An 18,264-nucleotide genomic window follows, 5' to 3' on the forward strand; every position below is an offset into this window, starting at 1 on the left:
TCGGCGACGAGGACGGTTAGGCGTGCGCTCTGGGCATATCGGCTTTTTGGAGAGTCTTGGTCGATGTTCCTGGTTCCTGGTTAACCCGCGGGATCGGTTACAAGGCAACCCAGCCAGCCGATTGGTCCATTTTGTCAGCGACACCCGCCCACGCCACGTTATCGCGCAACTACTCTCTTCCTCTCTGTCGCTTGCCTTCGTTCACCCTATTTTTCTCCCTTCCACTTTACTCCATCGCGTATCCCCTTGCTCTCTTTCGCTAACTGCAGTCCGTGTCGATAACCTTCCTACGCCTCGTCTCCGTTCTCTTTTCATCTCTCCCTCTTCGCGCGCTCCTTTTCGTGCTTACGTTTTCCATGATTCGCCTTTCTTCTCTCTTTTTCTCCTAACCCTTCGCCGTTATCCCTTCGCCAACCATCGACTCGCTCCTATTGACCTTCGACGAGAAGAGAGAGATTCGTGTGTTTCGAACGCGATCTCTTCTTCCGTTGACTTGGTCGGGTTTGTTAACAGGGAGTCGAGTGACTGTGCGAATTTCGTTGGTTACTATAGCCGTGGGTAAGAAGAGGAGACCTTGCGAGCCGTTTAAATTGTGGGAAGGACGCGGCCACCTGAATCGCCTCGCTCTTTCTCGCCTTCGAGTTATTGTAATCGTTTTAGCCGCGTTGCTTGGTATTGCTCGTATGCGCGTACCCACACCTAGAATTTGCCAGGAGCGTCGATCAAAGGCTAGGTGTGAATTAGCCTGGCTCGAGGAAATAACGATATTAATAGATACAATTGGCAGGAGAAAATTGGCCGACGAGTGAGCACGCGAAACACGAAACGCGAAACGCGGATGTTAATTGCGCGAGGCAAACCGTGTTGATTTCAACGGGTTAATTTTGGCCGATGTTGGGAAATTTTGACGAGCCACGCGAATTTTGGCAGATGGATACCTTGCTGGGTACGGTATCGAGTTCCATGGATGGAGACTGGGTGTTGTGATCGATTCAGGAACAAACGATGAATTGAACACTCACAGTATAGTTTTTTGTTGTAATATCATAATAATCTGTTAATATATTTTCGCGTGAATGTATGTACAGGCGCAAATAATAATATTAATAATAATATTAATAATATTAATAATAATAATGAATCATCTTCTTCTCATATATTTATATATGTATAGTTTCGTGTTAATATTCTTTACGTAAGGTACTTATGTATACGTGGGCTGTAGTATGTTCATATTTATAAGAGGGAGAAAGGGCTGATTATACAAGAAATTCTGCTAACGTGTGTCGTATTTATGTGTATATCTACAAAGAGAGAGAAGGAAATGCGAACCGACGTATGTTCGCGCTATTTCTTCTTCTTCTTTTTCTTCTTCTTCTTCTTCTTCTTCTACTTCGTTTTTCTCTTCTTTATCGTTACCCAGACTCAACTTGGTCGATCGATCGTCTTTGTCTCTTGACAATCGTGATCGAGCCGCGTGTTACTCCGAGAGTAAACGATTCCTTTAACGAGCGTACCGATTAAGGAAATTTACAAATCTCTAATCTCTACCTAAGCTAAAGGGGGAGGGGGAGCGTTTTGCGAAATATCTTAAATTATATCAACCAGTGTTCAAATTATTTATCAGACTGTTTCTTTATATTTATGTATATCGATTTGTGCCGACAACAAACGATACCGTATCGTTTCGATCCACTTGAAACGGTGTTTGAATCGCGATACATAAAATCGTATTTGAATTTGATCGATGGTTAGCATGAACGATTTCCAGATTTTGTTTATTTATTATTATTTTTTAACAAAGAAAAAAAGAAGACAAAAAACTATTTCCATACGAGACTTTGATGTTGTAAATAGATAAAAAGGCTCGCTTATAATAGTCACGTACAATTTTGTAGAGCGAACAACGCGTTATTTTCGAAGCTCGGCCTCAGTCTACGTTTAGGCCGTTCATAGTTCTACGATCTCGGGTTAGCGTTCTGTCTTATTTGGATTAGCATAAGATTTGAAACTGATTCGCGTTAAATTTTCACGTTCAACATAGCTGGCCAACACGTTGGAAACAATGAGTGGCAGTTTTCAGGGCGATTCTTACGTTCAAACAGCGTCCTTCTTTTTCAACGGGGGTATCGCTATGTACAGACTACGAAAGAGGGGAAAAAAACAAATAAAAAAATATATCGTTACACGAAATTTGTTATTCTGTAAAGCGGATCGATCTCGCGTTCCGTTTTCATTCAACAAAAAATGTGTCGTTCAAAGTGTGACCTCGTTATTTACATGCGATCATCGTTCGTATCTGCTTCGGATAATTGCACACGTCCTCTTCAGCCATCTACCGACGCCTCGTCCATCGGAACATTCGGGTTGCTTTATGTTATCATAGTGCAACATATAATTACGAATTCTACATCGTCAGCCGTATTGCAAAATGTTCACCTTGTTTTACTACTTGGTAACGAACACTTTTAACGTAAATTTCAACAACAATGTCTTCGTCCAAGTAAGCTTTTCTATTTTTGTCGACCTTTCCTCGATATTCGTCTTTTTAATAATCATTTCGTAGATTCTTAGAGCTCGAAAATCTTCGTGTTCGCTTTACTCCTTTCATAAAACCTCGAAACGTTTGTCGAGAAATTGACTCTCGTCGTTAGCTACGATTTTTCTCGATACAATGGATCGATCCTGTTCATTCGCTCTTGAAATGACGTTTCCCAATTCGTCGTATCACGCTGGCGAGAAAGGTCTGTGGATCTGCGGTGGTTTCGGATTCAGTGGAGGCGGTGTCGCCACCCTTATCAATCCCTGGCCTTGAGACTGACCCTGGGGAGTCTGTTGACTGGCCGTTGGACTACCCCGCGAGGAAGGCGTGTGAGGGCTCGGAACTGCAACCCTTAGCGGACCCGTCACAGACAAGTTCGTTGCCATTAATGGCGGGCTGTGAGCTTCCGATAGGCTGTCTGACAGGCGCGAAATTCCACCATCGGAGAGACGCGAGCCTTCCGATATCCTCGACATTCCTTCCGGTAGCTGATGCTGTATTTGTGGATGATGGAGCAAACTGTCGTGTGGGTGCAACCTCGGCGGTGGTAGACCCAGAGGATCCGGTAGTCTGTAATTGAAAAGTGTAGTTCCAGATCAATATTTTCTTAGAAAAAGTATTTTCTTCGTGACTTTCGAAGGAATTGCTTTCATCGACGTTAGTTTTATTAAGTTCGTGCGCTGATCGTCGTGGTCGTCGTTGTCGACGCATATTGCACTGAATCTTTCAGAATGATTACAGTAAGTTGACATATTCGTCGATTATTCAAGGATTGGTAATTTGTATTGCGATATAATATTTTCGCAAAATCGTATATCGTATTGTACTCCGAGTATATCGAAACATCTCGATCAACATGCACCGGGCACTAAGATCCTTCGACGTGTAATTTGTAAACGGCGAGGAAATTTGCAAATACAGATATCGTCTGTTAACAGGGTCGTTCCTTAAATATACAGCAAGTTCTACAGTCACGGAATACAAATTTTATATGATAAATCACTGATATCGAACCAATTGATTAGTTGTTAGAGACGTTATTTTGTCCAGCGATAAGACATTGTCGATTCGAATAACGAGTTAATCTACAATCTCCTCCTGTTAACAGATGAAAGAAAAGACTTTTACAAAAAATCCTGCCGATCGATTCGATGGATAAAACGCGAGAGGATTTTGAAACGTTTAGTTTTGAACTTTTGAGATTCATCGAACGCGGATTAATCGAAGAGCGCGCGATTAAGGATAGGTTTTTAAAAGCTACTCGCCTCGACCCAAGATCGCCTCTCGGTCCCACAGCTTGGAACGGGCTCGTTTCCGTCAGCCTGAAGATTCCACCACCAGAGATGTTCGGATGATTGTGTTGCGGGCTGTGCGGTCCAAATCGGAAACCCGCCGGCGGGAATTTGAAGGCCGTCGCGTGGTTGAATCGAAACTGCGATTGCGAAGGATCGAAGCGGAAATTTAAGGATGGTGGAGGTAGAGGACCTAGAGGCCCGAGAGGAACAGGAGATGGTTGATGAGTTGGCGGAGGTGAGGAACTCGGTGACGCAGGCGACGTTCCACCAAGCGAGATGTCAGAATCCTCTGAATCGCTGGCTCCTGGTCCAGGACTCAAAGTGCGTCGTGTACCCCCGTTTCCTGTACCAGATTGCTGCTGCATTCTGAAACACAACATGGTTGAAACACAGAACGTGTTTTTGCGTTCATAAAACTTACGTTAATTGCAGTCGAAACATGAACTTGATAGATTCGAGTTGTGGAGGATTGGTCGAGGATAAATATAACGTGAAACAACGAGAGCGAGAGATTGCTGTCGCAATCCGTCAATTATATTTCCAACAAATAAATAAATTAACGTACAGACGTATACGCCAGTCGTTAGTACGAAATATAAATCGCAGAATAAAATCGTGGAATGAACATTCGTTAATGCTCGTCGCGTAACTCGGTAAATACTCGTGAGATACTCCGAGATACTCTGTAGATACTGTGTAGATGCTGTTCGATACTGTACGATGCTGTTCGATGCTGTTGGATACTGAACAATGCTGTACGATGCTGTACGATACTGTACGATACTGTACGATACTGTACGATACTGTACGATACTGTACGATACTGTACGATACTGTACGATGCTGTTCGATACTGTACGATGCTGTTCGATACTATACGATGTTGTACGATACTGTACGATGCTGTTGGATACTGTACGATGCTGTACGATACTGTACGATACTGTACGATGCTGTTCGATACTATACGATGTTGTTCGATACTATACGATGTTGTACGATACTGTACGATGTTGTACGATATTGTACGATGCTGTTCGATACTGTACGATGCTGTTCGATACTATACGATGTTGTTCGATACTATACGATGTTGTACGATACTGTACGATGTTGTACGATACTGTACGATGTTGTACGATACTGTACGATACTGTTCGATACTGTACGATGCTGTTGGATACTGTACGATGTTGTACGATACTGTACGATGTTGTACGATACTGTACGATGCTGTTCGATACTGTACGATGCTGTTGGATACTGTACGATGTTGTACGATACTGTACGATGTTGTACGATACTGTACGATGCTGTTCGATACTGTACGATGTTGTACGATACTGTACGATGTTGTACGATACTGTACGATGTTGTACGATACTGTACGATGCTGTTCGATACTGTACGATGCTGTTGGATACTGTACGATGCTGTACGATGCTGTACGATACTGTACGATACTGTACGATACTGTACGATGCTGTTCGATACTATACGATGTTGTACGATACTGTACGATGCTGTTGGATACTGTACGATGCTGTACGATACTGTACGATACTGTACGATGCTGTTCGATACTATACGATGTTGTTCGATACTATACGATGTTGTACGATACTGTACGATGTTGTACGATACTGTACGATGCTGTTGGATACTGTACGATGTTGTACGATACTGTACGATACTGTACGATGCTGTTCGATACTATACGATGTTGTTCGATACTATACGATGTTGTACGATACTGTACGATGTTGTACGATATTGTACGATGCTGTTCGATACTGTACGATGCTGTTCGATACTATACGATGTTGTTCGATACTATACGATGTTGTACGATACTGTACGATGCTGTTCGATGCTGTTCGATACTCTGTCGCTCGCGATCGCGTCCGTTTATTTATGCTGGTCGAGGGAAAGTCGGAAAATTCAAATTCGTCTTCATTCGACGGTTGCATATAGCCGGAGTTTGTTTATCATTACATTTCTGCGTCAAGGCTGAGTGAATGTCCTGAGGCAAAACAACAGCATGAGTCGCTCTCGACTCGCATCGTCCTTTGATTCCTGTGCCGTTACAGAGTCGTCCAAAAATGTATTTTTATTTTCTCCTACGTTCTCTGTTACTCTGTATCTCATGTCCATACTAGATTCGGATAATATTAATAGCTTGCCTTAATTTAGTACAATCAAGCATCTTATCCGTATACGTACACTTTTTAATTCCTTGTCGTACAATTTCTTCGGACGAATTTGAACGAGCGCCGGATAATTCGACCATGTCGAAACATTATAGGCGAAACTACCCACCTGAAAACTATCGAACCACGTAAACTTCCTTAGAGATACAAGCTGCCTTTATCGCCGATATTACGTTGTCTTATACGACGTACAGAAAATTAGCAATTTTCTTAAGCGAACCAACGACGTTTCTCGCATCTGCTATCTCTTATCGCTCTTTCGCGGATCGTTTACTCGAGCACGCATCTGCCGTTGAAACGTTAACGAGAAAGGTCAGCGATTATTATTGGTAGCAAGTCGGTCACCTTCATCTCGTAGCTGAAGTGGCGCGTAGGCGCGTTGATCGCGATGAGAATTTCAATTCGTTCCCGTCCTAGGACAGGCTTAGGTGGATGTACCCCCGACACTGAAAACACTTTGTTTCCAGTCATCGCCGCGGAGCGACTATAATTAATGAGCGGGCTCATCCTTCCCAGGTGAGCAGAAGGATTCACGGGAGAGTAACGACGATTCCCTAGGACGGGTTCGTACAAAAGGAGGATCCACCTCATTACTCGAGAGATTACGGATAGATACAGAAACGCTTCGCGAACTTCTCACGCGACTCATCCATCGCGGTCAGAGATAAATGACGAACAGTCGTGGCACGATCGGAACGGATGTCCCGACTTGTCGACGGGAAAGTATTATTCATCGTGCCCACCCACGGTCAAGTATTAAACCGGCCGGCCGACAAAGGTATCGAGAAAATCCGTATTATAATTCGCTTTATCGACGAGCCTCGTGAGAATGCGTTTTTCTACGCTTACGAGCGAAGGAATTTTCAACCGTAGAACCATGCAAGATGGAAACTGCAAATACCTTGAACTTAAGGTGAACGTAATTTTTCCGCCACTTTCGATCGCGTAATCCTGTAACACGGGAAAAGGAAAACACCGTGCGAAGAATTGTACCTCCATCGTGGAAAACGCTTTCTCTAGATGTGGTATTAACAGAGAGGAGAATCATTCGCTAGTCTGCCAGAGACAATGAGATGTTGTGGTCGCCTTAAAAGCCTCTTTACTCCAGATCGATTCAACGCCGAGGCTCCTGAGATACTCCCGTATTTTCTTTGCTAATCGAGTTTCCAGCCCGCACTGTTACCACGGTAACACCTCGAGTGATTTCGAACAGGTTCGCTGCTCGAACGAGAATCGTCGGATCGTTCGATGCTTCCTCACGCTCCAAAAAGACGAACGTACGCGTAGGAACCGCGCCAACTATCCAACTGATTCGATCATTTAAGTTTAGACGCTTGCCCCACGCGCTATTCGTCTTCTTCGCGCCTTTGTAATCCTATTTTCGATCATTTTGCTTTCGTTTCAACTTCTCTTGTTCTCGCTTCGTATTTTATGACAAAATTACTCGAAAATAACCGTATAAAACGGAGAGCATCGATATTAGAATAGAAATTATTATTTAAACTAGAGATACTCGCAAGATACATTGACAAAAAAAAAAAAAAAAACAAAGATTCCTATTTATTTGTTACTCGTGAAATTATCACCTTGAGGTTTGCCTCTGTATAAACTTCCTGTTTCACAACGTCCATCATCAAGGGGTTAAATCATATATCTCGCCGGCTCTTTTCTATTCACCAACATCCCCCGTAAGTCTGACATTCCTTTCACACTTTCTATATATAGAAATATATAACGAGACGTCAATTTCCCTGACGAAGGTATGAAAGCGATTTATTCGATTCCGTGGGTAATAGAGGAAGGTAAGAGCGGTAGCGAGACGCGATTCGAGTAGAGGCCACTCTCACATGGACCTGTTTGAAACGCGTTGGACATGGTAATCGAACCCGTACCTACCTACTCTCCTTTTCTCTCTCCTTTTCTCTCTCTTTTTCTCTCTCTTTTTCTCTTTCCCTCTTCCTCTGTTGGTTCTTCTTTTTTTTTTTTTTTTAACGTGTCTCGCATCAGCGGGACACTCGACGCGTTTTAATTATGCCTCAAGACCGCTTCCCCTTTGTCTCGGCCCTTTCACGAGACACCCGCACGAGCGGTGCGACTTATTATGTGCCAGCCTCTCCCGTTTTGTTCCACTTAGTGCTCGTCCACCGATCGTCGTCCCTATTCAACGCGTCTTAATGTCGTGGCATTAAAGTGCGGAGGCTCGAGCTTACGGTGTCAATTTTTCGCCGTGAATACCACCAGACCGACATTAATTTCTCTGATTCTTTGCGCGATTTATAACCAACAGTATCTTTGGAACGTTGTTCGAAGATATATTTGAAACTGATACAGTATATTCTTTCTATATCGAGAAGTATCTTACATCGTCAACATCGAACGAACAATACATTTGTTATGTTAAAAAGTAACTCCTTGATACGAATCTATGGAAGTAAAAAGGAATACCGCCGATCGATCAATAACGAAATTAACAACGATTTAAACTTTCGCCATACGATCTCTCCAAAGATCGACTTATTGACTGATAAATTAATACTTTATCGACAGAGACCGGTATTCTATTGTACGATCGATGTTAACTTCTACAGGTATTAAATCCATCGGCCGTATTCCCATCGTTATCGTCGTTGAATTAATCGAAAGCTTAACAAGGGGGCGTGGTGTTCCATTTCAAAACACGAATTTTATTCCTGTTCACACGTACGAACAATTACGAAACTGCGAGACAGCGTCGGCCCGAGTTATGCCAGCAAACCGTGTGTTGCTTCTACACTGTTTCCGCGGTTAACGAGGGATATCGGCGTTCACGGTTCGGCCGCTCGTTAAAACTCAACGAGCTCGCTACGAAAAAGGGCCACGGCCCGACGAATATTGCAACGAGCTCCGCTTTTTCTCTTTCCTTATTTTCCCTTTTTTATCGTTATTTCGATAGGATCCGGTATGTTTAATATATTCGCGGCATGTGTCCGTGCGCGCACGCGTTCGCAAAAGTTCAGGGCGTATTTCGCGTGGCGAATCGAGGACCGCGTCGAACAGCTCGAACGAGCTATCACAGGTGACGCGGTAAGTTTCGGCACTGCCGATGGCCATGATTAAAAAAGAAATTCATCAAGCGGCTTCTACCGCCGCCGGGGAAAGTATCAGGTGCAACGTAAGGAACGCCGCGCGGCGATGAGGATGCGCCCCGCCGTTAAGTATTTACGCCGCATGACGAGTCACTTTTGTAATCCCTCGTGTATGTTGTAAAGTATTATGCACGCGGACGGCGACGCGGGTCTCAAACCGTGACGGAAGCTACTGTAATTACGCGCAAGATGGTCGTCCTTGCGGTGTGTGCCGGTAGAAGAGTTCGCCCGATTGATCTGCGATCGAGAAACTACGGCCGGTGAAAGGATGCCGGTTTTCGTGCCGCGTCTGACAGCCTCTTTAAAGACTGATTCGATCGTTTCGACCAGTTTTAACGCCGTCGATATCTATACGATATTTGCGCTCCACGATCATAGTCGAGGATAAGGATTTTTGCGAGTTAGATTTTTGGCGCAGCATATGCAAGAAGAGGGTTCACTGACAACCTGTAAAATGTTCGCCCGATCGCAAATATTCGATATATCTAGGTATATAGATATTATAAGTTGAGAATTTTGTAGACGAATGAATATTTCATAAGTAGACGATATTATATGCGGCTTTCTTTGTTTATGTCTCAGGTGGTTATTAAACGCGTCGGTTCGTTTAATAAAGAGACGAGTGGTAAAATTGTAATAGCCAATTATATTAAAGTCAATGTAAGTACAAGTACAGAAATAGTGTATACTGGACGTAATCGTTGCTCGCTCGAAATAATTCAATTCCTCTAGCCGTTAACTATACGACTATTTAACTGTCCTAGACAGCACGTTCGTTTATTTATATCAACAAAGTTAGAGTTCATATGTAACTCCGGTTGACGATTACAAATAACGGGAATAATATTTTGTCCGGAGTTTGTTTACCTTTAGACCTAGCAAACCAAAACAAAGTTGGTATTCCAAGGCACGATATTACGAGTCTCTTCCCTATTCAAATCTTCCGTCGAGTCATGTGCCGCTACATGTTCAATTGTGTTTGAAGATCTTTTTAGATTCGAACATTTCCAACCTACCATATTTGAAGCACGAACAATTTCCTCGCTGCAGACCAATTACATACAAAAGTACCAATCCTTCACTCGAGAGTGACTCGAATTTTACTCGTATTACTGACTTTACTCCGTTGCAACATCCAAAATATCTCCAAGCCAGTCTCTGCTCTCCTCTCGAAACTAGTTTCTACGATTCTCCCAGGTACTACAAAGCGAATGAAAGAAGAGAGAGGGGAAAAAAACGCGTGGAGAACGATCAATTTCAACTTGATATCAGAATCGGATCTATTCTCGACTCTACCAGAGTGACGAGGGATATCATTTTAACAGAATCTACCCCCGTGTGTCGAACACACACAGAGAGAGAGAGAGAGAGAGAGAGAGAGGAAGCCGTGGATTTTCGTGCCGTCTCGTACGAGTCCATCTCCTTGCTGCCTTCCTCCCTTCCCCCGGGTGAACCCTCGATTTAGACCAACCCCGTGCCATGCTAAATACTCGTTGCGCACAATGGAGAACATATCATTCGAAAATCTGAGCTATACGAGGGCCTGTACAAAAGGTAACTGGATACCGGTACGAGGAGGAGACGGCATGTGAACAGAGGGCCCGCGATTTCAAGCAACCGGGACCCCCTTGACCCACCCCACCCCCTCCTGCCTCTCGTCCATCTCTTACCATCGTTTCACCGCTTTTTTTCGTCTCTAGCTCATTTTTAATAGCCGCTAATAGAGACGTTAAAACGATACGGGCCCTCTTGGCCGACTCGGTTCCGATGCTCAATTCTTTCTTCGCTTACAGCCACTCTTTTTCTCTCTCTCTCTCTCTTTCTCTCTCTTTTTCTGTCTCTCTTTCTTGTATTCCACCCCTTGGGTATAGTCACGTCTACGCTTGTTTGTCTCTTAAAACGCCGCTTTCCACCCTCGATTATATACTGTTGGCTATTGAACAGCGTTCGTTTGAACAACGTCTGTTTCACGTAAGAAACGGGGGTAACTGTTGGACGAAACGCGTGCTTATTTAGAGTCGGTTTGTTTAATTTGTTATAGCAGCGATGCCTATTTCAAAAGAGACGAGATTGGATTTATTGGTATTTTGAGCGCAGAAGCGTAGAGCATGTTTGCCTTTGTTAGGGAGCGACGATCGATACGATCGATGATATTTAAGGTTCTCGATATTACCGTTGGCGAGAAACCCTCTAGACGATCGATAAATATTGTCAATCCAACGTTGAGAACCTTAAGTATTGACAATGATATTGACGATAATATTGACAATAATATCGACAATAATATCGATCGTTCGAATTAATGGTTCCTTAGAGGATTCGCAATTGTAGATTAGATACAACATCGATATTCAGTATTGCGATAATGAAATATGAGTGAGCCAAAAATTACACGTTTATTCAGTACGGTTGAGAAGACAGCTGGTAGATTTGCATGGGAATAACAAGCTCCTCAAACCTGTGGATGATTAATTTGTAGGTGATTCCACCTTTGTCGATAAAAAGAATGCTCTGTCCTAAAAAATTCTCGCGAAATGTGACCCTCTTACGCTATAAATCAATGGAATTTGGATTTTTTCAACTAGCCAATAGCGGTCGTTTGGCGTTCACGACTTTCTCGTCGTACGGCGATCTCTTGTAGCTCTTTAATCGTATTATACGAGACTTATCGAACGAGATATTTAACGGAAGGTTGGAAAGCGTGGCGTTGAATTCGTCGAATGAATCATCGGCTAGTGATTTGTTTGTTCGTTCGCGTTACGCTGTTACGCGCGAAAGGAAATGAAGAACGCGTTGCTCGAGGAAGAAGCGGCGAAACGAATCGTGGCATCCGCGCTTTCGCGAAAATTTCATCCTCGACGCGTTCTTTTACCACTACCGAGTTTCTCTGAAGTAGAGGATATATCTGGTGGCACGAAACGAAGGAATGAAACGATGGAACGAACGCGAGAGGCTCGTTCACAGGTAGCCCATGATTTGCAGTATTTTAATCCGGGCCGAGATCGGGCAAGCGTCGTCTTCGTCGTCGTTCGCCACAATATGGCGTCTAAAAGCGAACACGGCCGCGTTTAGAGTGGCCCCGTTTGCGGCTCGACGATCGTTTTCGTCTTCCTGTTACCCTCCACTCCCGAGAAACCGGGCAAATGTTTGTCCGCGGACAAAGAGAGTATCCACTGACGCGAGCGTTTCTAAAATCGAGACCCGTTCGAAGGGTCATTAAGGATCACGCAGCGAAATAGCGCGTGAAAGTTGCGAAAAATGCGAGTGAACTGACTCGAATATCGTGTTATCGAGTTATAAACATCGTAAAAGATAAGCTAGCAAAGATTAGATATTATTAAATATTATTCGCAAATATTCCACAAAAAAAAACGAAAGAAAGTATAAATTAAACAAGAAGGAGATGCCCTATATACATTGATACATATAACGCATATATGAACATATATAACTCAGGAAGAAATAGTTTATAGTATTTTAGATAATATTCGGATAAGTATGATTTGCAATGGTATTCCCAACGATCGACCTAACAAAGACATCGTTCGAATTCACGTGACAACATTTTCGATATTCAATAACATTCGCTAACGGAAGTATCGAATAATAGTAAATAAGATTTTATTGGAAATATTCGACGAAAAATACAAAAATAAAAATTCGATAAGTTGGACGATAAAGTCTTTGACACGTAACAGCCTAACTATAACGCATTAGCAAATTACCGCGAAAAAGAATTCTCAAGGATTTCGTCTGAACGACACTGTTTCCCGCTTTGGAACATCCTCGTCATCTCCGAAGAACGACAAATAATATTTTACAGAGGCATAGACATTTCGAGTGTTTGCGGAGGTCCCCCAGAGTTAGGCATCTACTAACCTGACCGCTTCGTGGGAAAATCCTTGGAAATTAAATCCTTGCCTTGGCCTTCTTTGAGGAGGATGCTTCGTCGAGACTAATCTCGTTGTTTTAGGCTTTTCCGAGCGGCTCCCGGGACAAAAATTATTCTCGGTTGGTTAGACATCGCGAGTAGTCCGACGAACATGGAACGCGATTTGGAAAAATGCTTGTCCGTCCGACGAGTCGTAGAAACAATATTTGCACTCGACCGAGATAAACGAGCAAGAGGGATAATTTTTCTGCCGGAAAACGCACCGCGTCTCTTGTTATTGCGAGTTTCGAACGGCGATCGTGTACCTCGCTGGAAAACAATTTACCAATCGGTTTAATGATCCGAGAGGGCAATTAACCAGTTTCGATCATCCTTCAAGGAACTACACGGTGATGAACAAAAGTAGCAAAGTTGCGAGGGTCGGCTCTTTCTGCTAAAAATACACGATTCTTCCGTCGATTTTTCATTTCGAAGATTTTCCATTTGAAAGACTAAATGCGTTATAAGCGAAACTATTCGTTGTAGTTACGACACCGATCCCACTTCTTAGAATAATCCTGATAAATTTTTATTTCGTATAATCGAAAATTTCTCATGTTCCCGTGCACAGTTCCAGAATCGCCATTCGTTCTTTTTTACATTCTACACCGATTGCAAAATGATCGTACGATCGATTCTTCCGTGAGAATTAATTTTCCAGCGATCGAAATCTGAAATTTTTTAAAGCTCTAGAAAATTGTATATATTTTATAATCCGTTTCACGGATCTTATATATTGCAACGGATACGTACATTTACGCTCGACAGTGATATTCCCGAAAGAAATCGGGCGAAGAATATAAAGTTTTGCCGATTTACGCAGGATTCTAGAGGGAAACTTGGAAACGTACCTATGCTTTTGTTCATCGCCATAGATCGTTATCGAATATTTCCCTTGTTCACTTCTACGCGATGTTAAGCGTGTTCCTTTTCGTGTATCTTTTCCGGGGTTATTTTCTGCTCGATGAACCGGCCAAGTAGAACGCAAGAAAGCCTATTTGCCGCTAATCGCCGCTATATTAGTCGGCCGTCTCTCGTAAACGGTATCTTTTTTCCATGACATTTGCACGAGCGCGTTTAGAGACACGATCTCGATGAGAATTCCGGCGTCTCATTTAATTTAATGACCCGTTTTCGAGAAGCTGGTCGACGCATACATCGGAAATCACTCGGTAAATAATTAATGTGTAATCAGACTCCGTTTGTGTGCGCGAGTGAAAGGGTCGACGACGAATGCCATCGACTCACTCGAGGCAGTAGCAAGGGCGCCATCGAGGCAACGCGAGAACGGAAGGGTGTTTGTCAGCAAACACCATCGAGGACCTCTTAACGCATTCTAAACCTATGCGTGGGGCTCTTTTCGTCGGACAAACTGACGTGGAAGATAGGTATCAGAGAAGAAAGCAGGAGAGCTCGTGCTCGTCTTTTAATTTCTGTTCTGCATTCTCGAGAAATCCGACGGACAATATTTGCTCGACGAATTCTGTCTAGAAAACCGACTGGCGAAAACAAACTTCAGTCGTTTGTATGTCGCTCGAGTTGAGACGATTAGAGTGGATACGTGAATTTATCAATTTATTCGCTTGGTGACTAGCGGTGGAAATTGGATCGCTGTCCCGTCGCCAAAGGAAAAGTACGTTAAACGATAGAAGAATTTGGATGTAAATTATATGCGTAGATATAAAACTTGTAACGAACAGATCAAAATGTATGGAATATAGCGAAATATATCGTGGAAGAAACGAAACGAACTATCGTTCGTATATTTTACATAGGGTCACGCGTATCTCCAAAATCGTATCGTTGTAAATTACAAATTGACCATTCTGATGATTCTGACAGTTCTAGTGTCACTTAATAGACCGTTATCGCTTTACGTACGGTACAATACCACGATATTACGCGATTCTCTTGCAATATAGTTCTTGTTATTCGCTACAATGTATCGCGAAATCAGATCATAGGATAACGAAGAAACTAAACGCGATTAAAATCACTGTGATCTCTATATACGAACTCCGTGGCTATTATAGTGGCGGCAATTTTCCAAACGTTTCGAAAACTTCGTAAGCTTGCGTGGAATTTTTGAAACAGCGGAGAAGCTTCGTTGCTTAAAGGACGGTAGGAGTTTCTCAGGCGAAACGAGTGCACCACAATCGACGTCTCTCAATTATCGCATGACGAGAAAGAGGAGGAACTTCAATGGCATCCGATTGAGGCACGCGCCGTCGCTTAGAGGCTCTCCGAGGTTCGAGAGCCCTCGAATTGATTCGAGTCCCGTGGCACACTTCGGGGCAAATTAAGTTTCGCTTCTGAAATATGCTCTTCTCCCTCTTTCCCTTTCTTTCGCCTACCGCCTCACAGACCGCCGTGTCTTTCCATCGCCATTCATCTTTACCTGTCTTTTATCTGCGGAGATCGGTTCAGCGAATCGTGTTCCGTACCGTTGCGAATCGCATCGAGGCCGATTGTTTTCTTAACAAAACGTCCACCATGAGTAGGAACGACGGGAGATCGCGACACTAAAACGTTCCTCTATCGTTCCTTCTGTCCTACCTCCACCCTTCCAAATCATCCTGCTTCGATCGTTTCCCTCACGACAAAGTGTGTCTCGTTGGGCTTCTAAAAGCGAGCAAAAATTTCGACAATACTCGCAGTGTATCGAATTCCCGAAAAAAAAAAAAAAAAACTCTTGTCTCGCGCGATGAATGGAAAGGGGACGGGGTGGGTTTAATTCCTATTACACCGCGGACAAGGAACCCGAACGTAACTTAAGGAGGTCCGGTCGGAGCGTTAGTGAAGCGAGAAGCGGGCGAGTTGGTCGACCAGCGTGCAAAAAGAGGAAATAGCCCCCGGTAACCTCTCGTTTGCACCGGCGCACGCTCAATTAACCATTTCCAGAGAAAAAATTCGCCGGCCAAATTCTACGCGACAGCCCGTGAAGTCCGCGGCTCGTGTTCACCGCGAGGCAACCGGGCTGGACGACGCGGAACACGTAGGTAGAAGGAATCGAGAAGGAGAAGCAGAACGAAGCAGGGAGCACAGCTATATCGATGCGTAAAAAATGGAGAAAATAACAAAAAGGGAAAGGACAGAGGGTAAGACGAAGGGAGGAAAGAAGACGAAGAAAGCAAGGGGAGGACCATTGAGGCAACCCTGTATCGTTTTTCAAAGAGGTATACCCTCTTCCGTTTGTCTCTTTCTTTTCGTTTCGACCTTGTTCTCGACTTTTCTACCCTTCTGTCTCTCTCTCTCTCTCTCTTTCTCTCTCTCTCTTTCTCTTCTCTTCCGTTGTCTTTTTGCCTCTTCTTATATACACGAAGATCGTACCGTACCGTTGGGTGTAAGATTTCACGTATACGCGCGGGATGGATCAGATTGGCCTGGCCTTAAGCCGTCGCAAATTACCCCGTAAGCCTTTTAGTCGCCCTGTGTGTTTTGCTGGCTGCACCCTAAACCTCCCCCGTCCACCACCTTTCCTATCCTACTCGTCGTCCACCTCTGGCCCCGCCATCCCTTCGCTCTCGACGGTCTTGCGTTATTATTTTGTTGGCCGGTAATATCCTGGAAACCCCCGTGGGGTTTCGCCAGGCCACTCTAAAGAGAATTTAACCGGAGCTCGCGGTCTAGGGGTTGCGCGTTACAGAAATAGTTGTGAACTCGGCGAATTATCAATCGGCTACGGGTTTGCCCTTTTATCCCGCCAGTACGGAATAACACGGACAACTTTAAATTAGGTGCGCACGTTCTAACGTCTAACGTTTAATCGTCGGAACAATTAATTCTGGTACAGAAAGTAAGGGTTCCATCGTTCTCCTTTATAGCTTGCCTGCGATAAAGATACTTGTATATTACGTTGGCCGTTGTAACAAGTATTTTGTATATTAGAAGACGCGCTTTAACGCGGAAAGTATCGATTTGATATTGAAGCGTGAAAGCTGTACGAGAAAAATCAGAATGGAAAGTATATGGAAGAAGATATAGTGCGAGATAAGAAATACTTTTCGAAATATCATTAAGGAACCTTTAAAAGTCGTAGATCTAAAATTTCTGTGGAAAATTACGAACGATACTCTGGTGATTTTGGAGCTAAATTCGATGGGTATAAACGTTTGGAGCTTAATCGCGGGGAAAAAGAAATTTTGTACGGTTTTATGTTTCTCTGTGAGATCGATCGACTCGTTTTCCAAAAAATTCTGAATGTTAGTACTAAAAACAATGTTAAACAAAATTAATACTCGACTTTTCAGCCAGCAAATGATTGTACTCTATAAAGTTTATCTTTTGTGTAGATCATATTATACTGGTTTTTGTAATAGCTACTCTGAATATTAGAACAATTAGGAAAACATGTAATGAACATGTTCTTCGTGACTTCCCATTCAGACAGCGTGTATCATTGATGAGACGATATGATATGATACACGCTACAGTATTTATTCCGTGTACTCTATAAAAACGCGTGTTCTATGGTAATTACGTTTATTTATAGTCCAGTGTTGCTGGCATTTCCGATTTGTCAATCGTCATTCTTGATTTATTTCACATTTTCGAGTCGCTTATTAATAAGTCTCGTCTACATTTGGAAACGTTTTATAATAACGGTACCTGCTACGATCTGAATACTAAATTTTGTTCCAAACGTACCAACAGAAGCATCGTTACACCATAATGTTGTCTCGCGATTTCTAGTGCATCCTCGCCCTTCAACGTCCCACTGATTTCCAACAATTGAACCACGAATAATAAGAAAATAACATCGTTTCCATAGAGTTAATTATCGTAGAAAACAACAGCCATGTCTCCGTTAAGAAGGTAAAAGTTTCAATTTGCGAATAAACCTTAGTCTAAGGGGAATATCTTGAAAACACTGATGGGATACGAAACGCGATATATCGTCGCAGCTAAATCTGCCTTCTTTATCCGGTTGATGGTGCCAGCATCAAAAGACTAAGGCCCGAGGCCCTCGGGGCGCGGGAGTAAAAATTTAACGCAATTCCAAGTGATTACCGCGGCCCTGTGATACACCCCTTATGTATCCACCCCTTGATTGGCCTACATTGTCGATGCTTAACTGTTTCATGCACCAGTGACCGACTAGGGGGATATCATTGCGCGCGATAGGGGTAACGTTTTCATAGCCCCGGGGGCGGGGTTGTCG

The 18,264-nt window shown here is 43.4% G+C and overlaps 1 protein-coding gene across 1 annotated transcript in view; it reads right to left on the reverse strand.

Annotated features, from left to right (window-relative positions):
* Positions 1-1,031: 1,031 nt before the first annotated feature.
* LOC117234782 (homeobox protein SIX3) overlaps positions 1,032-18,264 on the reverse strand; it is a 54,232-nt gene continuing 36,999 nt past the window's right edge. Inside the window, exons 2-3 of the mRNA XM_033496316.1 lie at positions 3,808-4,203; positions 1,032-3,112 (exon numbers count right to left, since the gene is read on the reverse strand). Of these exons, the coding sequence (XP_033352207.1) occupies positions 2,728-3,112; positions 3,808-4,203 (781 nt within the window). The 3' untranslated portion in view covers positions 1,032-2,727. The remainder of the gene's footprint in view (positions 3,113-3,807; positions 4,204-18,264) is intronic.

This window comes from Bombus vosnesenskii, unplaced genomic scaffold (assembly GCF_011952255.1).
Source record: "Bombus vosnesenskii isolate JDL3184/JDL3185 unplaced genomic scaffold, Bvos_JDL3184-5_v1.1 scf7180000013309, whole genome shotgun sequence".
NCBI classification, from domain to species: Eukaryota; Metazoa; Arthropoda; class Insecta; order Hymenoptera; family Apidae; genus Bombus; species Bombus vosnesenskii.